Source organism: Bemisia tabaci, chromosome 7 (assembly GCF_918797505.1).
Source record: "Bemisia tabaci chromosome 7, PGI_BMITA_v3".
Lineage (NCBI taxonomy): Eukaryota > Metazoa > Arthropoda > Insecta > Hemiptera > Aleyrodidae > Bemisia > Bemisia tabaci.
This window is the reverse complement of record NC_092799.1, coordinates 31,833,220-31,857,359: the sequence shown is the minus strand read 5'-3', so window position 1 is coordinate 31,857,359 and position 24,140 is coordinate 31,833,220. Positions and strand designations below refer to the sequence as shown.

At 39.3% G+C, this 24,140-nt stretch overlaps 1 protein-coding gene across 2 annotated transcripts in view; it reads right to left on the bottom strand.

The window, feature by feature from the left end:
* The window catches only part of LOC109032147 (neuropeptides capa receptor), a 240,643-nt gene that overhangs the window by 15,116 nt on the left and 201,387 nt on the right, over positions 1 to 24,140 (bottom strand). For both annotated transcript variants that reach the window (XM_072302860.1, XM_019044129.2), the window contains 2 exons: positions 18,745 to 18,835; positions 5,120 to 5,319 (listed from right to left, as the gene is read on the bottom strand). In XM_072302860.1, coding sequence (XP_072158961.1) covers positions 5,120 to 5,319; positions 18,745 to 18,835 — 291 coding nt within the window. The remainder of the gene's footprint in view (positions 1 to 5,119; positions 5,320 to 18,744; positions 18,836 to 24,140) is intronic.

Sequence of the window (24,140 nt, the reverse complement as noted above, 5' to 3'; positions counted from 1 at the left end):
CATCAAAAGGAACAATTAATCATTTATTTATTTATTTTATTTATTTATTTATTTATATAATACACAAAACCAATTCTCAAACTAACGATGAGTACACACGTTAAATTGTGCAGTGAACGAACTATTTAGGTTGCTCAGAGCGAATGAGACCAAATTTTCAACCATTTAAAAAAAAAAAAAAAACCTTCCAGGCATTCTCTCAAATTTTGAGAATGCAAAAACCTCAGAGACCAAAACGTATTCCACTTTAGTTTCTACGATACGCGGCGTGAATGAACTAGCTCAAACTTTATTCATGATAAAGATGTATGCCCTCATCCGGATCGTAACCAGAACAAAAAGTATGGTGGCGGCGGCGGCGGCGGCGGAGGGAGGTTGGCGGTTCAGAGGTGGGGCATATTGTCTTTTGAGAGAAAACGACACACGAAGGAGGCGTGGGATAATTTTTGAGAGATGCTCGGTATCATCCGTCGTTATGTCTTTGACCACACTCCTAGCACTATCACCGATCGCGGTATACATGAGGTCATCACAACCATATTTTTCGAAGATATTAATTCAAATTTAACCACCAAATTGCCGCTTTTCAGCCCTCGAATTAGATGGGACTGAAAAGTTGAAAACGCGCCAATGCAAACAAACTGACAATCAGTGTTATAATCACCACGATTTTGCGCTTATGCATCTATAATGTAATGATTATTAGCTCTGATTATATTCCTTTGAATGATGAAATGAGAAAATGAAGAAGAAAGGGAATAAAAATACATGAATAAGAAACAAGCAGTTTTAACACAAACAAACTGAAGAGCGTGCCCATATCAAGATCTATATACTAGCTGAGAGTACAATAATTTTAAAACTGAACAGAAAAAGAATACATATTTTGTTAGTTTCGAAGGCGTCGAAATCGCATTTTAGGCCACTCCCGTCATCTTGGATTTTGAAATTTGGAAAACTTGACTGCAAATTTGAGTTTCTCGTGAAAAAATGCCCTTTGATACCGAATTCCACGAAAGTTAATCGAACAGGAGCCGAGATAGCATTTCGGGTCACGTCCGCCATTTTATGGCATTTGGAAGTTTGAAAATTTTAGTTGAAATTCAAATTCTCGTCAAAGAGTGCCCTATGGTACTGAAATTCACAAAACTCGATCAAACAGGGACCGCAGACCGTAGGATCTGTAGGACCTTGTAATGCGTACTGTACAGCGGTAATCGATACGGGTCAATTTACGTACGCTAGTGCGCCTACAATTTCGTCTGATACTGTGCAATACTTCTCTGGCGGAATAGTTGCTGGGAGCCCCTTCAAAAGCCTTGACTCTGCTTGATAGCAGAGGATCAAAATTTGATTTAATCCGCAAAGTACTTAATATTTTGCACAATCTAGCACCCTTTAAGGCTCGTTTTCCTCTGCATAGTTTCGGTGCAGTTAAGAACTATAATGCGAACACCTCTGAAGCAATGCCTATGACTCTGTTCATTGTAGTGGGTAGTCCTTGAACTTCCCGATTAGACTCGTTTTGAAATCTACTCAGTTAACAGTGTAGAGAGAGTACACATACGTAAGCAACATTCCCCGAGTGGGACATTTTATTTGTGCTTATTGCTCGCAACAAAGAAAGGAATTTTATGAATCGCAAAAAGTTCATTCGAGCGTCTACGTATACGTAACTGAAGTTGGTTTTTGCAGGTCTATTTCAAGCTCTAGTTATTCATAGCAGTAAATTTCGTTTGACTGTCGTTCTGCATAGCTTTGAGATTGCGGAATGCAGAGCAGAATGCGGCTTCTTTGATGTTGAACTAAGGGAGCTCATCCAGACAAGGGTTTAATTCAAAGACATTGAATCACGCAGACCGTGCATCCTGTGTTACGGAAGGCGAAGCAACTTTTAAAAATTCGCATGTGATGAGTGGTGGCACCGACCCGCATCGATGAGTTCGTGTGTCCCAGTTGCGCACATCTGCGCATGCGCAGTAGCGGCTCCTGGCGGCTCCAGTGAATTTTTGTCGGATTGTGAAGCTTTTTCCCTCGGTTAATAATTAGTTCGGAAAAATGAAACAATGCTAATCGGGTGGAAAATTATGTGTTCCATAACTTTTCTTCTTAGGAATTTTGTCTGAAAATAGACTCTAAACAAGATATTCGTGAAAAATCGAGCGCGGGCATGAATTCTCCATTGCCTCTTCGAGTGCTTGGGACACACACTCTCTCTCTTTCCCCGCCCGCCCATCATGGGGCTCCGAAAGACTTGCCTCGCTCCGCCAGTACTAAACCGAGCCGAACGCACGGTCTACGTGATTCAATGTCTTTGGTTTAATTTCAATTTAGAGATTGCTTAAACATGCACCACGGTTCATTACTGGAGGTATTTTCTTCTGCCTTACAAGTCTTTTGTAAAATTGAGACTTTTTCACGGTTGACCCATGTCTTTAAATTTTGTTGTAGGTTCCGTTTTAAAAAAATTCGAGACCTATGAGATAATAATATCGATATGCTTCGTCTGATGGCAATGAAGGGGCAATTTTAAATAATTAATTTTCGTTTATTTATTTTCAATTAGAAAGTATATATTACTTTAGAGCCAAGAAAAAACTCTAAAAAAAGTTAAGGAAAACACTGTGGTATGTTACGTTATAGATATCTCGGTGCAACCCCACCTTAGTATTCTAATGCATTTGCCTGAGTTGAGCAGTGGAAACCCCCACCCTCTGTCATTTACTGATACTCATTAAAGCTCAATTTCTAACTCTAATCGAACATTTTTAAACTTTTTGGCCTTGCTTTTCCCGCAAAATAGTGTAAACCCAGCAATATTTTACCACCATGATTTCCAGGAATCATTTTTTAACCTCTAAATGTACATTTATTGCGTAAAATAACCATGTTAATGAATCGTATTTTATCATTTTTTTATTAATGATAAAGTTTAAAAGTTTTTAAATGAAATTTACGTAACAGTTTGACTTTGAAATGAATACATTTGCGTTAACGCACATGCACTTTACAACGCATGTAATTTTTGTTAATGAGATAAAAACATTGAAATACGCTACTACTGGGGCACTAGTCAAAAGTTATCAAAATTGTTTTGAATATACAAATTCGTGAAAATGTAATTAAGCGACATGTAAATGCAAAGGATGTCCAGTTCTAGTGTTATGAAACTAGTTTACATTGCGAAACCCTTTCTGTTGGTGGCATTATTCATTCTGTAGGCTTCAAATGTCGCTTTCTAGTTTATTCGGAAGCGCGTGTGTGTGTGAGAGTAAGTATCGATATTGTAGAAGGGGGCAAAAGGACACGTTATGTGATAAGGGGGGTTTAAATTGAGCTCGGCGCAGGGAATGGTATTACTGAGAGAATGATGGACGATTTGAAAGCGATTTAATCAAATGCAGGCAACTCATCATTCGTATCAATGGTATTGGAGTTTGAGGTTGCCGCTGTAGGCTCATTGTTACCGTGGCGATTTTCTCAGTGAAAAACTTTCAACGAATTGTTGGTGGAGAAGATATTCGGTGATTTAAAAATTTACCCATCTATGCGACCCTCGTGGGGCTTTCCCCACAGGGCGGGGGTTTCCCCCCAGAACCGTTATGATCGTACGGTGTCGCTCAATATCAGTAAACCCCCATGAATAGTAAATGAGCCCCCAACTTCTACACAATTTCTCTAGCTCCACTTGTGGAAGCAACGATTCTTTTTCCTCAGTTTTCATTAAGAGAAAAAGTTCGGCCGTATGAACCGTAAGTGCCGTTTTTGACATGGCTGTACTGGTTGGTTCATGTACCGCATTCCCGCGATTCCAGGTACTGTAACTGCGTACTCTCAAAACGAAACGAACTACAGAAAACCATAATTGCATAAACCGAGAGTATGGTTACGTGAACTGAATGCACTGATAGAAATAAAATGTGTTCTTGTGTTACTTTTGGTTGATATAGTTTAAGAAACACAATCTAATACAAATTTAGTGTTGAGTTTGGTACGGTTTGCGGTGAATTTAGCGCAGAAGAAAATGGGGAGACTGGAAAAATGCATTCCTCCGATTGCGACTGATTTGCGATGACAAAATTTCAGAACTTTATGAGAGATATTGAAAAATACCGGTTCTTTTTCATGTTTCGAAAAATGTAAAAATTGTAACTTTCTTCTATTATTGTGTGTTTGAGTACGGGTTGCATACTCTAGCCCCTGAAATTTACGAAAAATTGCACGGCCTCGTAGAAATCCATAAAATATTTCACTGAAATTTCAAATCTTCCATGTCTTTTTGACGTTTCATGCCACCCAGCGGACTGATTATTAAAATTCATAGACGATGCGATAAACAAAGAAGACATAGGGAGTATAGAGGGATCCTTTTAGTTGAAACAGCTGTTTCCTTTGGACTAAGGAAGAAAATTTTGGACTAACCATCGGGTCTCTCGTGGGTTGCCGTTAGTTAGTCATTTACCTACCTCTTTTGTCCGTTGCGACCACCCGCTTCCGCCAATAGGATACCTCTATATCTTTTTTGTCTTCCGATTTCAATAATCAGCCCGCAGCGAGCTGATTATTGAATCGATCGACTAAGTTGTTGACAAAGAAGACAAAAGGGGTATGGAGGATCCTATTAATTCGTGGATGCGGGTGGTTGCAATGGACAAAATAGGTATAGGTAAAATACTAAATAACGGCAACCGACGAAATAACCCGATAATTAGTCCAAAATTCCCTTCCTTAGTCTAAAGGAAACAGCTGTTTCAACCAATAGGCTCGCTCTATACTCCCTATGTCCTCTTTATCTATCGCTTTGTCTATAAATTTCAATAATCAGCCCGCTGGGTGGTATGAAATCGTAAGAAAGACATGAAAGATTTGAAATTTCAGTGAAATATTTTATGAAATTCCACGAGGCTGTGCAATTTTTCACAAATTTCAGGGGCTGGAGTATGCAACCCATACTCAAACACACAAAAATAGAAGAAAGTCGCAATTTTCAAATTTTTCGAAACATGAAAAGGAACTGGTATATTTCAATATCTTTCATATTGAATTCCGGATACTTTTGAAAACGCCTCGGTTTTGTGTTGCTAGCGACGGAAGTGGATTGAGAATGAGGGGTGCTTACCTGGAGGGTAGTCTATGTAATTGACAGTGGTGAAGGCTGCGAAGGGGGAGGCGCCGAGGAGGGCCAGGACCCAGAGGACGGCGATGATGCGGACGGCCCGCCGGAGCCCGGCCATGGCGTACGAGTGCAGCGGATGACAAATGGCCAGATACCGCTCCATCGAGAACGCCAGGATTGTCAGGCAGCTGAGATATGAGGCCCTGCAACACGCAAATCACGCCTGTATAGCGGCTCACATCCTCGAGCCCCCGTAAAACCGAGCCCCATATCCATTCTAACGCCCCAAGTTCCCGGCTTGAGAGAGCCGACGCACACAGGGTTCCCACGGAATTTAAAAAATGAAATTCCCTGACATTTCCCTGATTTCCCTGACACATTTTGGTGAAACTCCCTGACAATTGAACATGTGACGGATGGTTAAGAAGGCATAATTGAAAATAGTTTTCAGGCAAAATTTCTTGTTCAAAATCTCAAACCCATCCCAGAAAGCAAATGAAGGTGATTTAACAAATTTTCCCTGACATTTTCCGGGTTTCCCTAACTGCGACAACCCTGCACAGTAGATTGAGTCAATTAGAGAGATAGGACATGATATTTTTGACTAAAACTGCAAATTTTTATGTTTACTTCGTCACATTAAATTTTAAGAGGTGTTACTGAGGGAAAAGTTCACGAGGAAACCAATGCAACCACTTTTGGAACCTTAAAGATCTGTATAAATGGAGTTATAAGCGTTTAAAGTTTCCAGATTTTGTCCAACCTCTCCTATTGACTCGACCCACTGTGCGGCGTTCGAATAGTTATCGTCGTAGATACAGCTCCAGTATTTCGTAGCTCCTCTGACGTAAATGCGTGTCTCTGTCTCCACATGAGCCATGGAAAGGATGGAGTTATACGAAGGACAGGACTCACGTGGAAATCGAGCTGACGTCAAAGGAGGCCAGGTATTAAGAATGGCACTATCCTACTAGGGATAAACGCCGTCTGACACTTCAGACGTTGCCAAATTTCCTTTGACTGATCACAATTTTTTGGAAAATTTTTTGAATGTTCCTCCTCCGATATTGTAGAGGATTTTGTTTATAATTTGATCTGAATGGTCAGAAAATTTTAAAGAGAAAGTATTCATAACTTTCTTTGAAACCGAAGATTTTCCTTCTCCTTTAAATAAACCTCCTAACAGCTGGTAAAAAAGTATATTGGCTCCACATTAGAAAAAAAGTCTCTTGAATTCAAAGAGTCAGTCTCAAAAAATTTGGAAAGAAAAAATTCTCTTGATTCAATCGTGCTTTTTCTTCAATCGAGAGCCAAGTGTCTTAATTTAAGCAATTTCCCTCTGATTCAAGCAAGAATTCGATTGAATCATGAGTAATTTCTCCTGTCAATTTTTTAAGAGTCTAGATTCTCGATTCAAGAGACTTTTTTCCAGTGCGCTCTGGTTGTTTGAGAACAAAAAAGGTTTTGCAGTTACACTCCGAATTTCACACCTAGATTTTTCACAGTGCATATTGAAAACACAATATGGGAAATTCGGGTTTGCAAAAGTGCTCCTAAACGACGCAAACCAGTCATTGTTCAACTTACTCAGGATTTTTACCGCTCTAATTACATTATTGCATGATTTGCGTTCGGTGGAAGTTTACGTGATGATACCACACTCGAGCGAAAATAAAAGAGGAAATTCATGCAGAGGGTTTTTCGTTGAATCGCAGCGTTCGACCTAAATATATACTTTCCTTCGAGGCATTTTAAATTCTATTCAGAGAGTTCTCTCATCTACTTGGTCGTTAGAAAAAATAATGCCGGCTCATTTTGCACGCGCCTTCACTTCTCGGACCCTCACGCTTCGAAAATGAGGGCTGTAAAAAAGTTAATCGTAGCCCATATCATTGAGTTCAACAAACCCAAAGGAAACCCAACTCTACGGTTTGCGAAGTACCAGCTGAAACCCACAATTGTCTGGCGTACTGTTGCCAAATAAGATGAGGCACATACGCTTTACCTCGCAACGAGCCTATATTACTCATCACCTTTTGACAACGGAGGTCTCGTGCGCGCAACCTGTTGACGAGCAATTTATCTCGGAGTAAATCTTACTTTTTCTATATTTTTACGATCCGAAGTTATTTTATCGTCTTCCTCGCTGTTCCTCTTCCGCAAGCGCTGCTTTTCTCTCATCGTATACTTTATTGTCGAGCGACCGTTTCGCAAAACATGTTTTCGAATGTGGCCGCTTTTATCCAATGAATCGTATACGCCTTCCGGAAGGAATATTCAGGGCGATAAGAGGTCAACTTTAAAAGATACTCAAATGCCGATATAAGATGATATAAATGTTATTTTGAGTGTTCAGTTCAATAGCTGTAATTTAATGAAACATGAGAGGAATAAAAAAGCTATTAATATTAGTACTTAGTTGTAAACCGGCCTTGATTTGGACTACACGTTACATTAACTGACCGAACGAGACATGTATGAACTAGGAGTGGTAGTACAGTAAGCTCTCTCTTTAACGAGAACTCAAGGGACCAGTCGATTCTCCGCTATAGAGAGGTTCTCGTTTTAACGACGTTCGATTAGGAAAGACGGACGAACTCCCGATATCACTGCCTCAATAGACTAAGGTACCTGGTACCATTCAAGGGTGCAGGGGGTTGATATATAGCGAAAATAGCGATCAGCAAATATTAAATGCAGCAGTAGTGGCACAGTTTTTAATGTATCGTGGAAGCATGTATTTTCATTATTTTGATCACCAATCTGCTCAAAATTTCACCACGAATCAAAGAATGTAAACTATAAAAGAATTTTTTGCATAATGACAAAAATTGCATTCTTAGTGCAAGGGAGTAGGAGTACGATCCTAGGATTACAGGCTTGCGGTGTGCACTGATCGGAAATGGTGCACACCGCGTTAGCAGTAGGTGCAGCCGCGGCACCGAGAAATTACGGATTTTCAATGATTAGAGCGCGGACCGTAGTGACCGTGCAATGCGTGAAGTATTCTTACAGGCTTGTGGGCGCTAACATGCGGTCCTCACGTTGACCGCGCTGATTGTGATTTTGGCGCAATGCGTGCAGTATTCCTGCAGTCTTGTAGGCGCTAATATGCGTTTAGCACCAACCGCACTGCGTTTGGCGCGTTACTGTAGGGTTATAGTGTTTGATCCCTTGGTTTTTAGTTTTATTATTTATTCTGTCCCTCGTTTTTTCGAGGATTTTGCTTGTAGTTAAACTCGCGGAGTCCGCGCTTTTCAATTTGTTACTACAATTACGTTTTTTCACAGTCTTTATGGATTACTGTCATTTAAAATGATGAAGAAAAGTCTTATAAAATATAACTAATTTTCTTTTATAAAGCTGCAGTGACTTTTCGCTGGAGACTCGTGTCCCTCTTTTGAAGGCAGAGAGCTAATTCGTTGCCACGGTCGTTACGTCGGGAGGAGTAAACATGTATTCAATGTAGAACCGACCGACTTTTTCGCTATTGCGAGGTCCTCGTTATAACGATAGTCACTACAGAGAGAGATTACTGTAGTAAAATGAGTCCATGGATTTTTAACAGTATAGAGGTTTCCTTTTCAATAAAACTGGAATCGAAAAATGAATTCAAATACAAATTTACACACGTGGGATACTAAATTATTTTTGTGGACTTCGATTTTCAGTTTTGGAAGAAACGTGACTAGGCCCCTCACTGCAAAATAAAGTTTAATGCATATACATTCATTTTCTAGAAGTTATGCATAGAAAGGCAGATATTTTTTTTCAATTTTACTGTGGGGCGTAAAGATCCACATTTACATCTTAACACTGCATTGTACACTTCATTTATAAACTTTCGTTAATCGCTTCATGCCTGTAATTTGATTTCAACTGCTGGGTGATCCTGGAGTTTTATAATAGTTTACGATGATTGGGTTTCAGCCCGTATATATTCGAGCCAGCATCTATTTCATCCACACGCACAGGATCGACTTTTGCGTGTTCGGCGAACAAGCTCGCTATCACAAATCGTAAATTTATAGCCTCCCTATTTTAGTGAACAATCGGCTTTTCTCTCCCGAATTCCACTCCCTACCGGAATTTTCCTGTCAGCTATCAGATACTGCAACCCACGCATTCTATCGGTAAGAAATGGAGGTGGGAGCCTATGCAATGAAACTTCGTAATCAAGTGAGCTAGTAACAAAAGAGGAGGAGGCGGTGAGGGGGAGGTGTACGTCGTAAAATGTGCGGAGGCTGTACCTATAGGCAATGACGTCATATTTTCGCCCACGTGTATACGAGGTCTGTTAGTTTAGAAACCGGATTTTGGTGATAACTAACCCAATGTGCGTCCGAATTAGGTTTTCTTCAGCTTTCCTGATAGCTGGTAATATACTTAAGAACGCTACGTTCACAAATTTGAAAAATCTTCATTAGCTTCGTTGGTATGTGGGTTGAAGTAAGGCAACCTCATGGGTGTTTTGCGATTTTTATATTTGACCGAACTTGTCTCTCTTTTTTCGGTCTTGCACTACATTTTTCAACCCACAAGGATGATTGGAGTTTCGTCTTCATATCTTAGGCGTACAATCAAGTATTTTCACCGAAAATTATCCTATCCAAAAATGTAGGATCATTGTTAGAACGTTCAAGCAGCTAAAGGGAAATTGACATTTGGTTGGATTTTCGTTCAACGGAGAACAATCAAGGGGCAAGTGTACCTGAAACTTGATGCGTGTCTATATATTCTATCAAAATTGTATGTACAGAGCCCTCAGAAATATTACACTGTTCAGCGAGCTCGAAACGACCATTTTCGAGCACTTTTGCCCGCTTTTCTTCCACGTGACAAATGCCAGTTGCCGTTGATGATCGATTCCCAAGCTCCTCATCTTCGACGAACTCCTGACCAGTTTTGAATCGTTTAAACCACCCAAAATAGTGGAAACAACTTATAAAATGATCTTGGTAAACTCTACTTAGCATACCAAAAGTTTTGGTACAAGGTATACCGAGTTTAAAACAAAAGTTAATGTTGAACCTTTGCTCTATCAGCGATCGCATGATGAAAATCGCAAAACGCACCTGACTTACTCGTATTCAAGATGACACAGAATAAACACTGATCAAAATAAATAAAATCTGTAAACGTAGCGTTCTTAAGTATATTACCAGCTATCAGGAAAGCTCAAGAAAACCTAATTCGGACGCACACTGGGCTAGTTATCACCAAAATCCGGTTTCTAATCTAACAGACCTCGTATTTGAGCGATAACTATTCCTTACGAACGGCTAATGTAATCCTCCCCTGGATACAAGATACGGAACTAGGGATGGGGGTGAGGTGTTCCTTCCTATTTAGAATTTTGTTCAGACCTAGAAAAAAGCTATTTTCAGGGTAGGCCTTGCGTAGTATACTGCTCCTTTTCCCCCTCATCGCAAATCCTCAGTTTCGTTGGTGGGGACACACGATAGAAAATTACAACTTGACATCAGTATCCTCAACGAAGCATGTGAGTTCAAATATTTATATTCAGGTAAATCAATATGTGTTCACGAGGTTTCACTGTCGTAATTTTTATTTATTTAATGAAGTTTCTAATTTTTTTTTAAATTTTTTTTATCTAATTCATTCCAATAGAGAATTTGCATGCAATTTTTATATTGCTTCATCTGGAAGTGCTTAAAGAGCTGATTTCGCAGTATTTTTTATAATTTTTTTCTGATAAGGGAAATAGTATAAAAATAGATTTAAATGAGAAAATGCACCGCCTAGTGACGTCATCTGGCGGCATTTATCATTTAAACACACATATTTTAGCGGATTAGATTATTTTGTCACATCTTCTCCAGTAATTAATCAATTCATGAACGAAAGATATCCTCGTGTTCAGTTCACTCAGTAGTTTCCACTTGAACACGAAATTCATCAAATTTCCGACACCTGCAAATACTCTATTCCCTTAGACGAATTTATCATACAATGTACTTTAAAGGGCAAAAAAACAAAAACAAAAAAATAAGAAAAAGCACCAGAGACGCGTTACAAAACCTTACAATTGTCGAATCTTCTGCCTCTCATACCAATAGGAACTGGTAGCAGGAACGATACATCTGCTCTCTCTAAATCGCGAACTTCAGAGCAACTGAAAAATTCAACTAAGAACTTTACCCACTCCACGGAGCGCTCCTAATCTCACGAGCTCCAGTAAGGAGTCTCAAGAATTAGCTCATCTTCACAAGTCTCCCATCTCCCACGCGTTCACCCTTGTGTACCCAACCCCTCCTCCTCCACCCCCTTCCCTTCACCGACACTAACTAATCACCCACGCTTAATCTCAGCAAGCAGCGTTTGCACCGCAAGTCAACCCCCCTCGCCACCCCGAAGCAAGAAAGACGTTACTACAATGAATAACATAGGCAAGTATGCTGTTTTTCCTAGGCGTAGCAGTATGCCCTCCACTCGTGTATTCCAGGCGGAGGCTCATGAATTCCACAACTTACTCGTCGGAAGCTTTTCACCCCCCACCCCTTGCGAGGGTGTGAGATATCGATACTCCCAATAAGCCGTATAACGTGTAATTGCAATTCGATAGATCGATATTCCCAATGAGCCCTATAACGTGTAATCGCAATTCGATAGATCGATTCTCCCGATGAGCTCTATGACGTGTAATCGCAATTCGATGCGATCGACTATGGGAGGAGTTAATGCACTAACGATTAATTAATTACGCTGATAATTGCTGGGATCGACGCTAGAAAACTGAAGTGACAATGGCGTTAAGAAGCGCGAGCGTTGATTAGCGCGAGCTTTCCTTCCGAATCGCGACGAAATTCGCGATTTTGCTCCCGCTTGGGCGGGGGATTGGGGTTTTTTTTAAATCTGACTGTAGTGCCATGAATTTGCTTCCAGATACGCTGGAAGGAGAGTCTGAAAATAGTGATAATTCACTCGGGGAAATTAATGTATAAGTCGATGGGGCCCTCGCGAAAACGGATTAAGAGACAAAAAGTAATGGATGAATGCCTCGGAGTCGAAAGTTCTGTACTCTGTTTTGATTAAATATCGACGGTGAGACTAGAAAAACACATATCTTCGTCTACGATGTTGCGAAATTTGAGTGCGAATACTTGTAAACATCATGGGTGAATTTTGTTAATCGGTTTGCGATGCGACGAACCCACGACTTTTGATCGAGTGGTGTCAATAAAAATTCATCACTTTCCGGCCAAAATACTATAAGCACCATGCATGCGGCGTTTCAAAATTTCCGCCGTCATTTTATTTTTTTTTACAGAGAAACTGATCGTTCAATCTGTTTGAAAATTTCACTGAATTTTATCGGCAGCACAAAAAAAATTCAGTGAAATTTCCGGACAGCTTCGTTGAACCGTTCCTCTGTAAAAAATTAAAATGGCAGCGGAAATTTTGAAACGTCGCATGGTGCTTGTGATACTTTGTCCGGTGGATGACGAATTGTGGTGTTGGATTTCTCCTATCAAATTTACTTGTCCAGTCTGACATTTTACTTTTATTTTAAAGACAAACGAAATTTGGAAGAATATTTTTTAGAAATTAATGAAGTTCGTGAGTTTCTAGTAACAGACAGAAAATGTCTAAAAGAAATCGAGGGAAAGGTCCTCTTTTCCGTGCTCCAGTCATAAGCTGCGCACTTTAAAAAGTGGCAAAGGACTTAAAAATGTTTTAAAGTCGATGATCCGATGATGTTATTTCGCCTAGTAAGCAAAATATACAATTTAATCAAGTATCCTTATCCAGCCATTCTTGTCCGTAAATTAAATGAAAAGGGAGAAAGCGCTTAAAGCCCTAAGAACCTGCCCTACCTGTCTCCGCTCAATTCTTCGTCACTAGCCATGGTTGGTGATAGTGTGCTGTCTTCTAGCTCTATCTTTTAGTTTTTTTCTGTACGTATTGATTTGCTTCAGTTAATCAGTAAAGTTTACGATCACCCACTCTCGAATTCCGATTATATGGAACTCGCCTGCCTGCAAGAGTCGAATGAAAGAAAGAATTCGCTCGCTTTCTTGGAAGTCCGTAACTTCAGCTTGCAATGATAAAGAGAAAAAAAAGCACCAAACAGGAAATGGACAAGACTGAAATTTCCTTCAGTGATGCGAACAGAACGTCAACTTCTAGAATTTCCCAGAGTGGAAGGTGCTGCCAGAAGTTCTATGTGTAAATCGAGACAGGGAGTAGAAAATAGCTGGTAAATGGAGTGGACACTCCATACGGCTCCCCAGATGTAAGAATTTAACCGCATTTTGAGATGAACTCTGTCTACCGCTTGCGTCTGTGCTTTTCAGGGTCACATCGGCGTAGAGATACGACCTTTCATCGTGGGAGTGACAACTTCAGTGAACGCAATCACAACTGGAGAAAATTGCCCGCCTCTGTAGGAGATTGCACTCACTCAATATATTGCACTTGCCAGATCACCCAATTTTTAGGACAATATATTTCAACGATACTCATTCCTAACACGTTTGAGATATTTTTTGAATTCATTGACCACTCCTCACATAAAATAATTTTAGCATGTTTGAATGAACCGACAATATTCGTTATCAGCGTTGTCGTTTCAATGAAGTTCATATTGCCAACGATTTTAAGTATGTGTTGATGTAAGTCTTGATAAATCGAATCTTTTTTTCTGGTTATTTTCTTCTTTTCAAAATTTGTGAAGAATTTTCAACCTTTTCAGTCGTGTTTGAAAACCTTGCTAAGTTGCTTCTAAATATTGAATATTTTTTAGTTATTTTTCTAAATATTTAATATTTAACACGGTAAGTGATCTCATTTTAAGCATCGTTGAATTTTTTCTTCTTCTTTTTTTATACTAGTAAAATGGAAATTATTTTATTTGAAATTTGCAAAAATGTGATTAACCAATGTTATTTTACGAAATAAGTTGTTGAGGCTTAATTACCTAGATAGGAATCAAGAGAACTCCTCAACTTTGACCGAAAAACCCATAAAAATTTGAGTTTCTGTTAAAAAAAAAGAAATTACTATAGATTCTTTAGAACATTTGACATCTCTGCTCATATGAAAGATTCTTCTCTGAGTAAATCAAGTTTTCTGGGTTTCAGAGATGATTTCATCGCTTGAAAGCGACGAGTGGCGCAAAATTGTCTATGATGATCTTTCTATGCCTCAAAAAATGAATTTGTTACATCTAAGGTGAGGTAAACCAATCTTTAGATGTCAATTGTCAAGAATGTTTTATCTTTCGAATCAATTCTCATGCTATTATGATGCATTTTCTGAATTCCAAAAAAAATTTAAGTAATCTAAAAGTTCTTCACAAATATTCTGGCATTAAATCTCCGAAATATTTTAGATCAAACTTGAATTATGACGTATTGGAACCGTGTTTGTATTAGGAAAAGCCATTTGTAGTCATCATCGTCTTATTCGGGTTCTAAAATTTTAATATTAAAAATATGTAACAGAACAGTGTGAACCCATTCTTGACATAAATAGCAATGTCTTTTTCAGCTCTTTCCTTGAGATACTTAAGATTTTTAAATGTTGGAAACTTCATCACGACATTTTTTTACCTCATCCGATGAAAATTGTTCTACCGAAAAATGTCCATCTAAAAATGAATACCCCTCTTTGTGGATGGTTGCATCTAAATCGTTGATGAATTCTCATCTCCTCGAGAGAATTTCTTGACGGAAAGGCATCCGTGGAATCTCTGTCGTAAAGAGTGGATTTTACGACAAGTATTTGGGCGTGAGTATCCACTGATACCGTTGGTTCCCTTAAAGAAGTGATTTTAGAAAACTCTCAGAAGTTGTAATCGAAACAATGAACCTGCTCAAATGCTCATTTTTAGATTTCCGTCTCGGTTGATATTTAAAACTCTCTTGAGACGTTTCTACAGTGCCACGCTTGTTGCCACTGTGTATGTATTTCCGTATTTATTTTTATCAAATAAAAGAAGTTTGTGCGTTTGAAGAGAAAATTAGTCAACAGAGATTATTATTTACTTAATAAATTCTCACTGAGGAGCCTGTATTATCTGAATACTTTTTATACTATATTTTTTTTTTACTTTACACAGATATATGTTGATCTGCATGGATGAATTTGAAGGTATTGCTCAAAGTATCATTATCAACTGAAATCTCTCACATCCTGCTGAAATACTAAGATATGAGTATGTCAAGTCTGAAAATGACATCCATTTTCCCCCAGCATAAAAATCGCACCACCCCTCCCCTCGCAGCCTAAAAATCGAAGGATTTCTGGATTTCCTCCCTTTCTTGGATTTTTAATTAAATGATTGGTGATTAACTATCTTTGATATCTTGGTTTTAAGTTTGTAGTAAGATTAATGATCCTAATTTCGATTTTGGCAGTTTACTTTTATTTACAAATATTGTTCTTTGCTATACTACTATTTAGTAGATGAGTAAAATGGAAAACCATCTCCTTTTTGTAGGAAAACCTCAATCTTCCAACAAATTCTTACACAGAGAGTAAAATCGGATGGCGTACTTGGATTCAGTGCTAAAATTTTCAGACGCTCCATCTGAAGTCCGCATCTCATCCCGAAAAAAAGAAGAAGCAGGAAAGAAACTTCTACGGTCATCTCGTCTGCAAGTGACGTTCATAATCATTGAATCCCAGGTTAACATGACTCGTATAACGAATAATCTTGCAAACTAAAACGACTGAATCAACCAGAAAAACATCCTGCGATCCTTCCTACAAAGTTACTCTAACTTCCGGTTTCCGCATTCTGAGCACGGATTCTCGGCTTAAGTATGCACAATGCGCGCGCGAGGCGCTCCAACGACGCGACGTGGCAACAATCAGATGACGCTCTGGAGCGATTTAATTTGTGATTTAATCAAACAAGAATCGCTGATCGCAGTTATCCCGGCTCGACTCACTTCCTTTATTTGTTGCTTGATCGCACCTCCACCCCCCTCCCCTCCGCGAGGTTTGTGTTCCTTCCTCCTGCACAGAAATAACAGCGCGAGCCGCTTTTCATCAGCAGACTCAAACTTTTACAGTCACACTTATTGTTGCCGAATTGAACATCTCGAATCCTCTTGATTTTTTTCCTCGACGATGCTCTTCGGACTAAAAAAAGTATTAGCTACCTTTTTTCTTCGTAAAATTAAACCTCGGAATCGTATTTGATTTATATACTGACGGTCGTTTAGAAATGAAAATGACAGATTTTTCTCCTGATTACATGCCAAAGCAGACAAATTTTGGTCAGACACTGCAAACCCACTTTAACGTGAAAAATTGAATCATTTGAGTCTGTATTGCAACGTTGGAATAGAGCTATGTGACTTTGTCTTGGCAATGACAAAATTAGAGATGCAAGCTTGGAATATGAAAACATGGCTTCATCTCGAGATATCTTCAGTTTAGGTTGTAGTAAAGCATGACTTTTTTGTGATTTGAATAATTGAAACTCTTTGGATGTATTTTTTGAGGAAAAAACCTGTCATGCCAATTTGCGCTTACAAGTAGGTCATCGGTCATCCCATCCTTGGTTTTACGAGAAGGGTGGGAGGGTTTTAAAGTTTTCTGAAGCTATACTACGTTGCGCGTCGCTGCAAAACTTAAAGGACTGACCCGCCACTTAATAACCCTTTATTTTTGGTTCTGAAAGGCATAAAGAAAAAATTTTGACGTTTAGCAAAACCGCAGTCACATTTTAATTGTCCTTCAGTAGTTTCAAAAATTTTTCGCATCTTTCTTAATTTTCACTTCTCAGTTTAAAATTTTTGGAAGCTTCTATTTTATGAGCTCGTAGTTATGGTGGAATCAACGATGTGTTCACAATAAACAACTCATTAGTTCATAACAATTCGTGTTCCTTTGCAATGGAGCACAGAGATTTGCTTCAGTACAGACGTTTTTAAACTGTGCAGTTTCTTTCGATCGCCTGTTAATTATTTAAAGTGTCGGATCCAAAGCAGATTCGATAAACGCCTTCAATTGAAGTCGATACCTCCAAACAATACTCCCAGGTTCGAATAGTTGCTTCTTCACATTTTGAATTAGATGGACCGGTGGACGTGTGTAGTGAGTCCTGTGTACACGAGTCCTAATTTTCTCCGGCCGTGATATACAGATAAGTGCTCGTAGATTTATTATTTGATCCTCTACAATATCTTTTTAAAAATTCAAGTTTAATACAAAAATGCTAATTTTTTGCGTACTTTTTTTCCTTTTACAAATCCCGTTGTTTATAAAATCAACAAAGAAAAAGTATTTAAACTTATCTCTACCTCTAAACGAGTAAAATATCTTCAATTTCAGCCTTCCGGGACAAAATCTGATCCAGAGACCAAGAAGCGCACTAAACCTCATAAAAAAATGCTAAATGCACTTCATCTCGTTATTTTAAACACTCACTTTTAATTAACTATGCATTGAACCTAAAATAAACTGAAATGTAGTGGGGATTCGATATTAAACCATTTAACCGTTATTATTTGCGAACTCCCTCCTTTTAAAATCGAAAATAGGTGATTTGGCGTTCCGCTTTCATTTTGTAGCGAGTTCAGGACGGCAGAGCAGAGAGCTGGAATGTGAGGAATTTCCGATTGCATCGACAAATCTCACCACCGTTTCTCAGAGCCCGTCCAGATACAGAGGTGAGACGAGCGCTCTCAGACTGAACTTATTTTTCAAATCCCTTGTCCGTTCCCCCAACCTTCCTTTTTCTCGTCTCTTCGCACATAGCTCATCTCTTCCTGGAAACCAGACATGGTAACCACAGGGCCCCGCTAATCTTATTCTTTTGTTTATTTGCCAGGATTTGTCGGGGCTTGCGTTCGGGCTTTGTGCGGACTTCCAAAGCTCTTTTTTGAGACTCCTATCCCTGGCAGGTCTGAAGGCTTCCTTGCATTGTCGTAATCTAATAGAGGGACAGAGGGCTGTAAAAGGGAACCTTTTCGTAAATGAAATTTCACTGCCCCAAGTTTGAGCACAAAAACAATTTTATGGGACGTCCGTTAATGATTATTTGGACCGAGTTTATCAGAAAGAAACCAACCCACATTTTTTTAAAAAATTGAGCTCAGAATGTTTTAGAGTTCCACTAGCCGTAGATTTTCTGCTGTCAAAAACTGACATTAGTTTGTGAGGAGAGGGGTTAAAGTTTATTTTCTGCATTGAGCCTTAAGTATGCAGGAATTGGTTCCTTTCTGATGAACTAGGTCCATTTAAATTGAAACTTTTAAGGTCACTTGTTGGAAAAAACTGAAGATTGTTCTGACGGCGAATTTGATTTGTAAGTAATCACAAAACGTCAAAATTTTGCCACAGTACAAAAAAGTCTTCTTTATTTTGCTGGTCTGTTCTTAAACGATATTTTTAACGAATTTTCATGAAAGAATTTCCCTCCATACTTTAAAATCCGACATGGCTAAAATATGCAAACTCGGAACCAATGACTTCATAAATTTTCAATGATAAGGCTAAGATAACAGAGCATCAATTCGACCACGGAAAGAGATCCACATATCGATGGAAACCCTTAACATTACGCGCAGCCACATCGGCAAATTTTTTAAAGTGTACAGATGACAGTAGTTTGTCGTTAGAATACGGTTATGGAGGTATTAAATACTTACATTTCGGAAACTAAAGCTCTCAGTTTGCATAACGCTACCCCAAACATCCAGGGGTACTGCTGCCAATACACACTAAGGTCATTTGGCAATCCTGAAACAGAAATAAATAAATAAATGAACAACAGGGTACTTGGCTCAAACATGTGAGCAGGGTGTTCTAACCCAACTGCTGAGAGCATCCACTAATATTGAGCGTATTTATACTAAACAGAATTATTTACATAGGGTTTCCTTGCAACATATTTCTATTTAGCATAGAAACGTCCTATTAAAACTCTTAGGATCCTCACTCCCTCAACGGCAAAAATTCGTTTATGATATTTAGTGTAATTACACGGCGATTGCATAAACAGCTTGTTCTTCCCTGTAGAATCGATGTATCACAAGAGCAGAGGTGCTCGAATTTCATTATTTTATTTAATTTCATAACATGTTTTTACCGTTACCGGGATAACATTTAAAAAAAAAAAAAAAACTCTGTAATCAAACTACAGAGGTGTAAAAAGCCACGGTCACTTCGGAGGAAAAAGTGTCAAGGGTTATCCACTAAAATTGTGTTGGATGAAATGGACATTTCCAACTCTTTTTGGTAGTACCGAAACTCAAGTTGGGTTACCAAAATTGGGGTGTTAACACGATTAATTGGGGCACTATCACAATTAATTGGAAATGTCCAAATTTGGACTTAACCCTTCTTTTCCGTGCACCGATTTAAAATAAACAAATATTACTACTTCTACAACTTTGTTACAAACTGGGACGCTCTTTCTTAGAGTTTGATTACTATGCTATATGCTACTTTGTGTATGTTCTTTCTTATTTTCTCTCGACAAATCCTCGATGATATAGTGAAGACTACGTAATACGTAAAAATCGATTTTTAAAAGGAACATTACTATAAATTTGTGTAATAGTTTACCGGCACCACATTTTATTTAATGATCTAACTTCACTTTCGCTCAAGTGATTCAGAACTCGCGATCTGACATCTCTTCATTTATTCTACATTGTGCACTGTTCCAGTGTGTTTTATGGTTTATGGTCCTGATTTGTGTTAGGGCTAATGAGTCCTCGCTCAGAGTGGATCCTTTATCTCTTCGATTTACAAATTGTGCTAATCTCATGTTGAGAGTAGTATAATTTCGACGGAGACCATTCCAGACGCCATTTAAGGGAGATTTAACCGAACTTCAAATTAGTAACGACATGATTTTTGTCAAAATATTCTCATTGACGTGGACATTTTATCTTGAGTTTTCCTTCGAATTTTTCCTCATTTAATAACCCTTTATCTTTCCTTACTTTTTTCCTCGTTCGAAATTAGCGACAGAATCGGCGCTCTATTCTTTGTCATCGGTAAGATTTATGACAGTCTCATTTTTTTTTCATGCAAGACCCAGGACATCACCGGCGAATAATAATTCAAGTCGTGCGACGTTTTTCGTATGTCCTGTATCATATTTTCATTCCGCCGCAGGAATTAGGTCCATTTTCCCTTTGTAAATCAGCCCTTATCAGCGGGCAATCCGGAATTGCGACGCAACCCGAGACATAACTCACAAATTTTGGCAAAGAGGCCAACAAACATCTACTCGAGGCGGCTAAGTTAACTGGACCGCGAACTCACCGGGTGGCCGGTCAACAAGGAATTAACTTCACCCCGTCGGCCTAATTTCAGGAACTGCTCTCCCGGCGGCCTTGAAACGGACACCGCAAAAATAAATCCCAGCCCCGAAAGTCACCCTTAAATCATAGGCCAAGATCAAGAACGGGCCTCCGTGATGCGGGGAAATTCTTCCCTTCCGAGCATGAAATTAAGCTCCGTTGTCAAATTATGTCCGGATGACCCCTTGTTTGCGAGGGTAGTTGGTTTAGGGAGTAGAGTCGTTTCATGTGGCAACGCTGAAATTGAGTTGTGCGGGCGCGACTCTGTTCCAACGCCATTTTCAGCCCATTTAACCAGCAACCTTTTTGTTCTGCGGGTTGCGTGGAGCTAAGACGAGGCGCTGCGCACAGTCGGGAGAAAATTAAATGGGAACAAAAAAAGGCAGTTCCTAGAGTCTAGCATCCTAGCCGTTGCACTTTCTATGATAAAAATGTGCATTTTCTTTCAAAAATTTGTAACTTCCTTATTTCTCACCAGAGTTACAATTTTTCATGAAAAATAAAATCTAGAAATTTCACGTGAAATATTTCATGAAATTTCAAACATTTATGAAAGATATTAAAAACACCGGTTTCTTTCCATGCTTCTCAAAATGTATAAATTGTGACTTTCTTCTGTTTTTGGGCGTTTTAGTGCGGGTTGCATACTCTGGCCCCTGAAAAATATGAAATATTTTACATGGCCTCGTGAAATTTCATGAAATATTTATGGAAATTTCCAATATTTCATATTTTTCATTTCACGTTGCAACCCTGTTTCTCATGCACATGGATCCCAAGCAAATCGTTTGCACAAGTTAATAGAAGAAGAAGAAGAAGAAGAAGAAGTTAATAGAGTTCGCATATTCTGATCCATGTATTTGGATTAAATAGTTATTAAGAAAAAGCCACGTGTGGAGTATTTATATACAGTTGAATTGAAACAAAAGACCATTTTTAGGAGAGCAACTGAAAACTTTCCCAAGTTTTTTTTTTTTCTTGGGTAGGTAAAAATAATCCTATACCTGAGCCAACATCATATTTTATGATTTCTAATGACAATCAGCACCCTTTTATGGGTAACAATAAAAACACACTAAAATACGAAAAACAAATGGGTATACTAGGCTAGAGACATAAAACAAACCAGGACTTTTTGGGCCAATTACATGCCCATTATCTCAACTGGAGCAGAAGCTAAAAAATGTAAAAATTAAAACGAGAAAATCCTGGTTTGTTTCATGTCTCCTCTAGCCTTGTATGCCCATTTGTGTTTTGTATTTTTGTGTGTTTTTATTGTTGTCTGCATTCGGGCTATTGTGTCTCTCTCTCTCTCTCTCCCTCTATTATCACTGTGTTTATGGGCAAATAACTAATCAATTATTCAAATTACCTAACTCATATGGGAAAAGAGTTTTCGACGACTAAATTAAACGGTGAAAGATGGAGAATCGCAAAACTATAAACTTGCTACTTGGGCCGAATATCATTAGACATCAATTTCCGTTCCTACGATGCAGTTTTAGACTTTTCTGATGATTTTTAAATATACTCAATGTCAGTGAGTTGAAATGAAATCCCTGAAATTTGCTACCATGAAAACGGACAGAGTGATGAATTTTTATTTTTTCCGGCTTTATTTTTCGTTACAAATTCTTCGAAGTACCTGTTTACATAAGGAATAATTTAGGGTATCTGATCTTAGAGAAATAATACCACACATTATTTACTTAATCTGATCCACTGTCTAAAAAAAAAAAATAATTAAACCCTAAAGATAATCCCTTCATTTACATGGCATGGCTGTCATTGAGTATCAAATTAGTCTTTGTTGGGCTGAGGGTAATAAGTTCAAAATGTGTCCTATATCAATAATAAAACTATCTATTTCTGTCGCGGGATTTGAAGATTTTAGCTAATATCCTATCCTTTAAAGATACCAATATTTGTTATTTTTGCCTAACATTTTAAAAAATGATCAGGTCTTCCTTTTGATAGTTAAATGTTGCAGAATATTTACTTGAATGCAATCAGAGATATGCGGTTCCATACTTTCACCATGAATATGCCATTTAGCCCCTAAAACTCAAATTCCGCTCCTCACATTCGATTTTCTTCTATTCAAGTCCTCCAGAGCACCCAGTGTGCAGCGGCTCAAAAGTAATAGCGGGAGTTTTCCAGTGAATGGGTTCCAGCGCTTTCACACGGCTACTCGGGGGTCGCGGCTGAAAGGCGCCCCCCCTTCCCCCCCGCCCCCACTGCCCCACACAGAGCCCCCTCGATGCCAAACCTCCCATTCGTTCAATTTCATTTCGGGTATAATACCACCCCGTCGCTGTCACAGCTTGGCAGCACACAAGAGTGACTTAACCATGCCAGCAGCGATCCGCGAGCAGTATTGCCAACCCCCGGAATCCGGATCCTCGGAACCCGCGGATGCGGATCGGAGCGATTCCGTCCGTCACGTTGGCAACGCGGTTGACGAGCCGTATACGAATTAGTCGTTTGCGCTTTTGTCGTGCCGCCAGAATGCGTAAATCATTAGCGGGCCCGTTTGCGTCTTCATTTGCGCGCCCTCCCGCGCCAACTTGCGCCCCGACCAGATTTTATCTCGCCCTTGAGAGGGAGAGGGGGCGAGGGGGGGGAGGGGTGCCCCGCTGACGCACCTCCAAAACAATAACCGGCTAACGCTGCACGTAAGCCGGATTCGTGCGAAATCCAGTGCCGTGATTGTGCCGTCCGTATTTTGAGCGCATCGAAGCGTGGTTTCACCCTTACGTGAAAGAGACAAAGGCGTGTGGGTCGGAGTCGTGGCCTATAATGAACCAATCGGCGGGGTTAGAACTTACGAGGTGCATTGCATGCTGACTGATCGAAATTTCACGTAGAACACAGTAGGCACGGAAAAGTTGAGACGTGGCACGGTGCATCGAGTCAATACGAGAGGTCGGACACAATTCGGAAACTTTTAAAGCTCATAACTCCGTCCATACCCAATTTTCAGATTCTAAAAGTGGTAGATTTGGTTTCCTCGTAAACTTTTCTTGTAGAGGCACCCCTTAAAATTTAAAATGTGACGAAATGAACATCGAAATTTGCAGTTTTAGTCAAAAGTTTCATGTCCGACCTCTCTGATTGACTCGATCCAGTGTGATCCAGGGTTGGAAAGTTTCGAAATTAGCTGGTGTACGAAACTAACTATCTTTTCGCCCGTCGAAATTGGACAAAAAATCAAAAATCAGGCATCGGGCCGATAACTCCCGCTTTCAAGCCGCATTCAGCGTGTGATTCCGGCAAAATCTCCTTAAATGATTGTTCATCTCAGTGCTCCCATTCCTCGACCGTCAAAAGTTCCGGAATTCGAAACTTTTTTGTTTCAACCTCGCCCATTCCATAACCGTCCAAAGTTTCGGGATTCTTTTCACATTTTTTCAAAAGTTCCGAAAATGTTCCGAAAAATGCAAAAGATCCGGAACCTTTCGGGAATTTCAAAAGTTCCGGGCAAAATTCAGGAAAATCTCAAAAGTTCCGAAAGTCGGAACTTCCGGGAAACGGAAGCATTGGTTCATTTTAGAGACCAAGGATATTCTAATGCTCAGTTCACTCAGTAGTTTCTTCTTAAACATGAAATTCACCAAATTTCAGATACCCGCAAATTCTCCAACGGAGACATCGTATCGTAAGAGAGAATTAAGACAACGCGGCTCATGAATGTTACAAACGGGAATAAAGATTACACAAATTGAACGTGT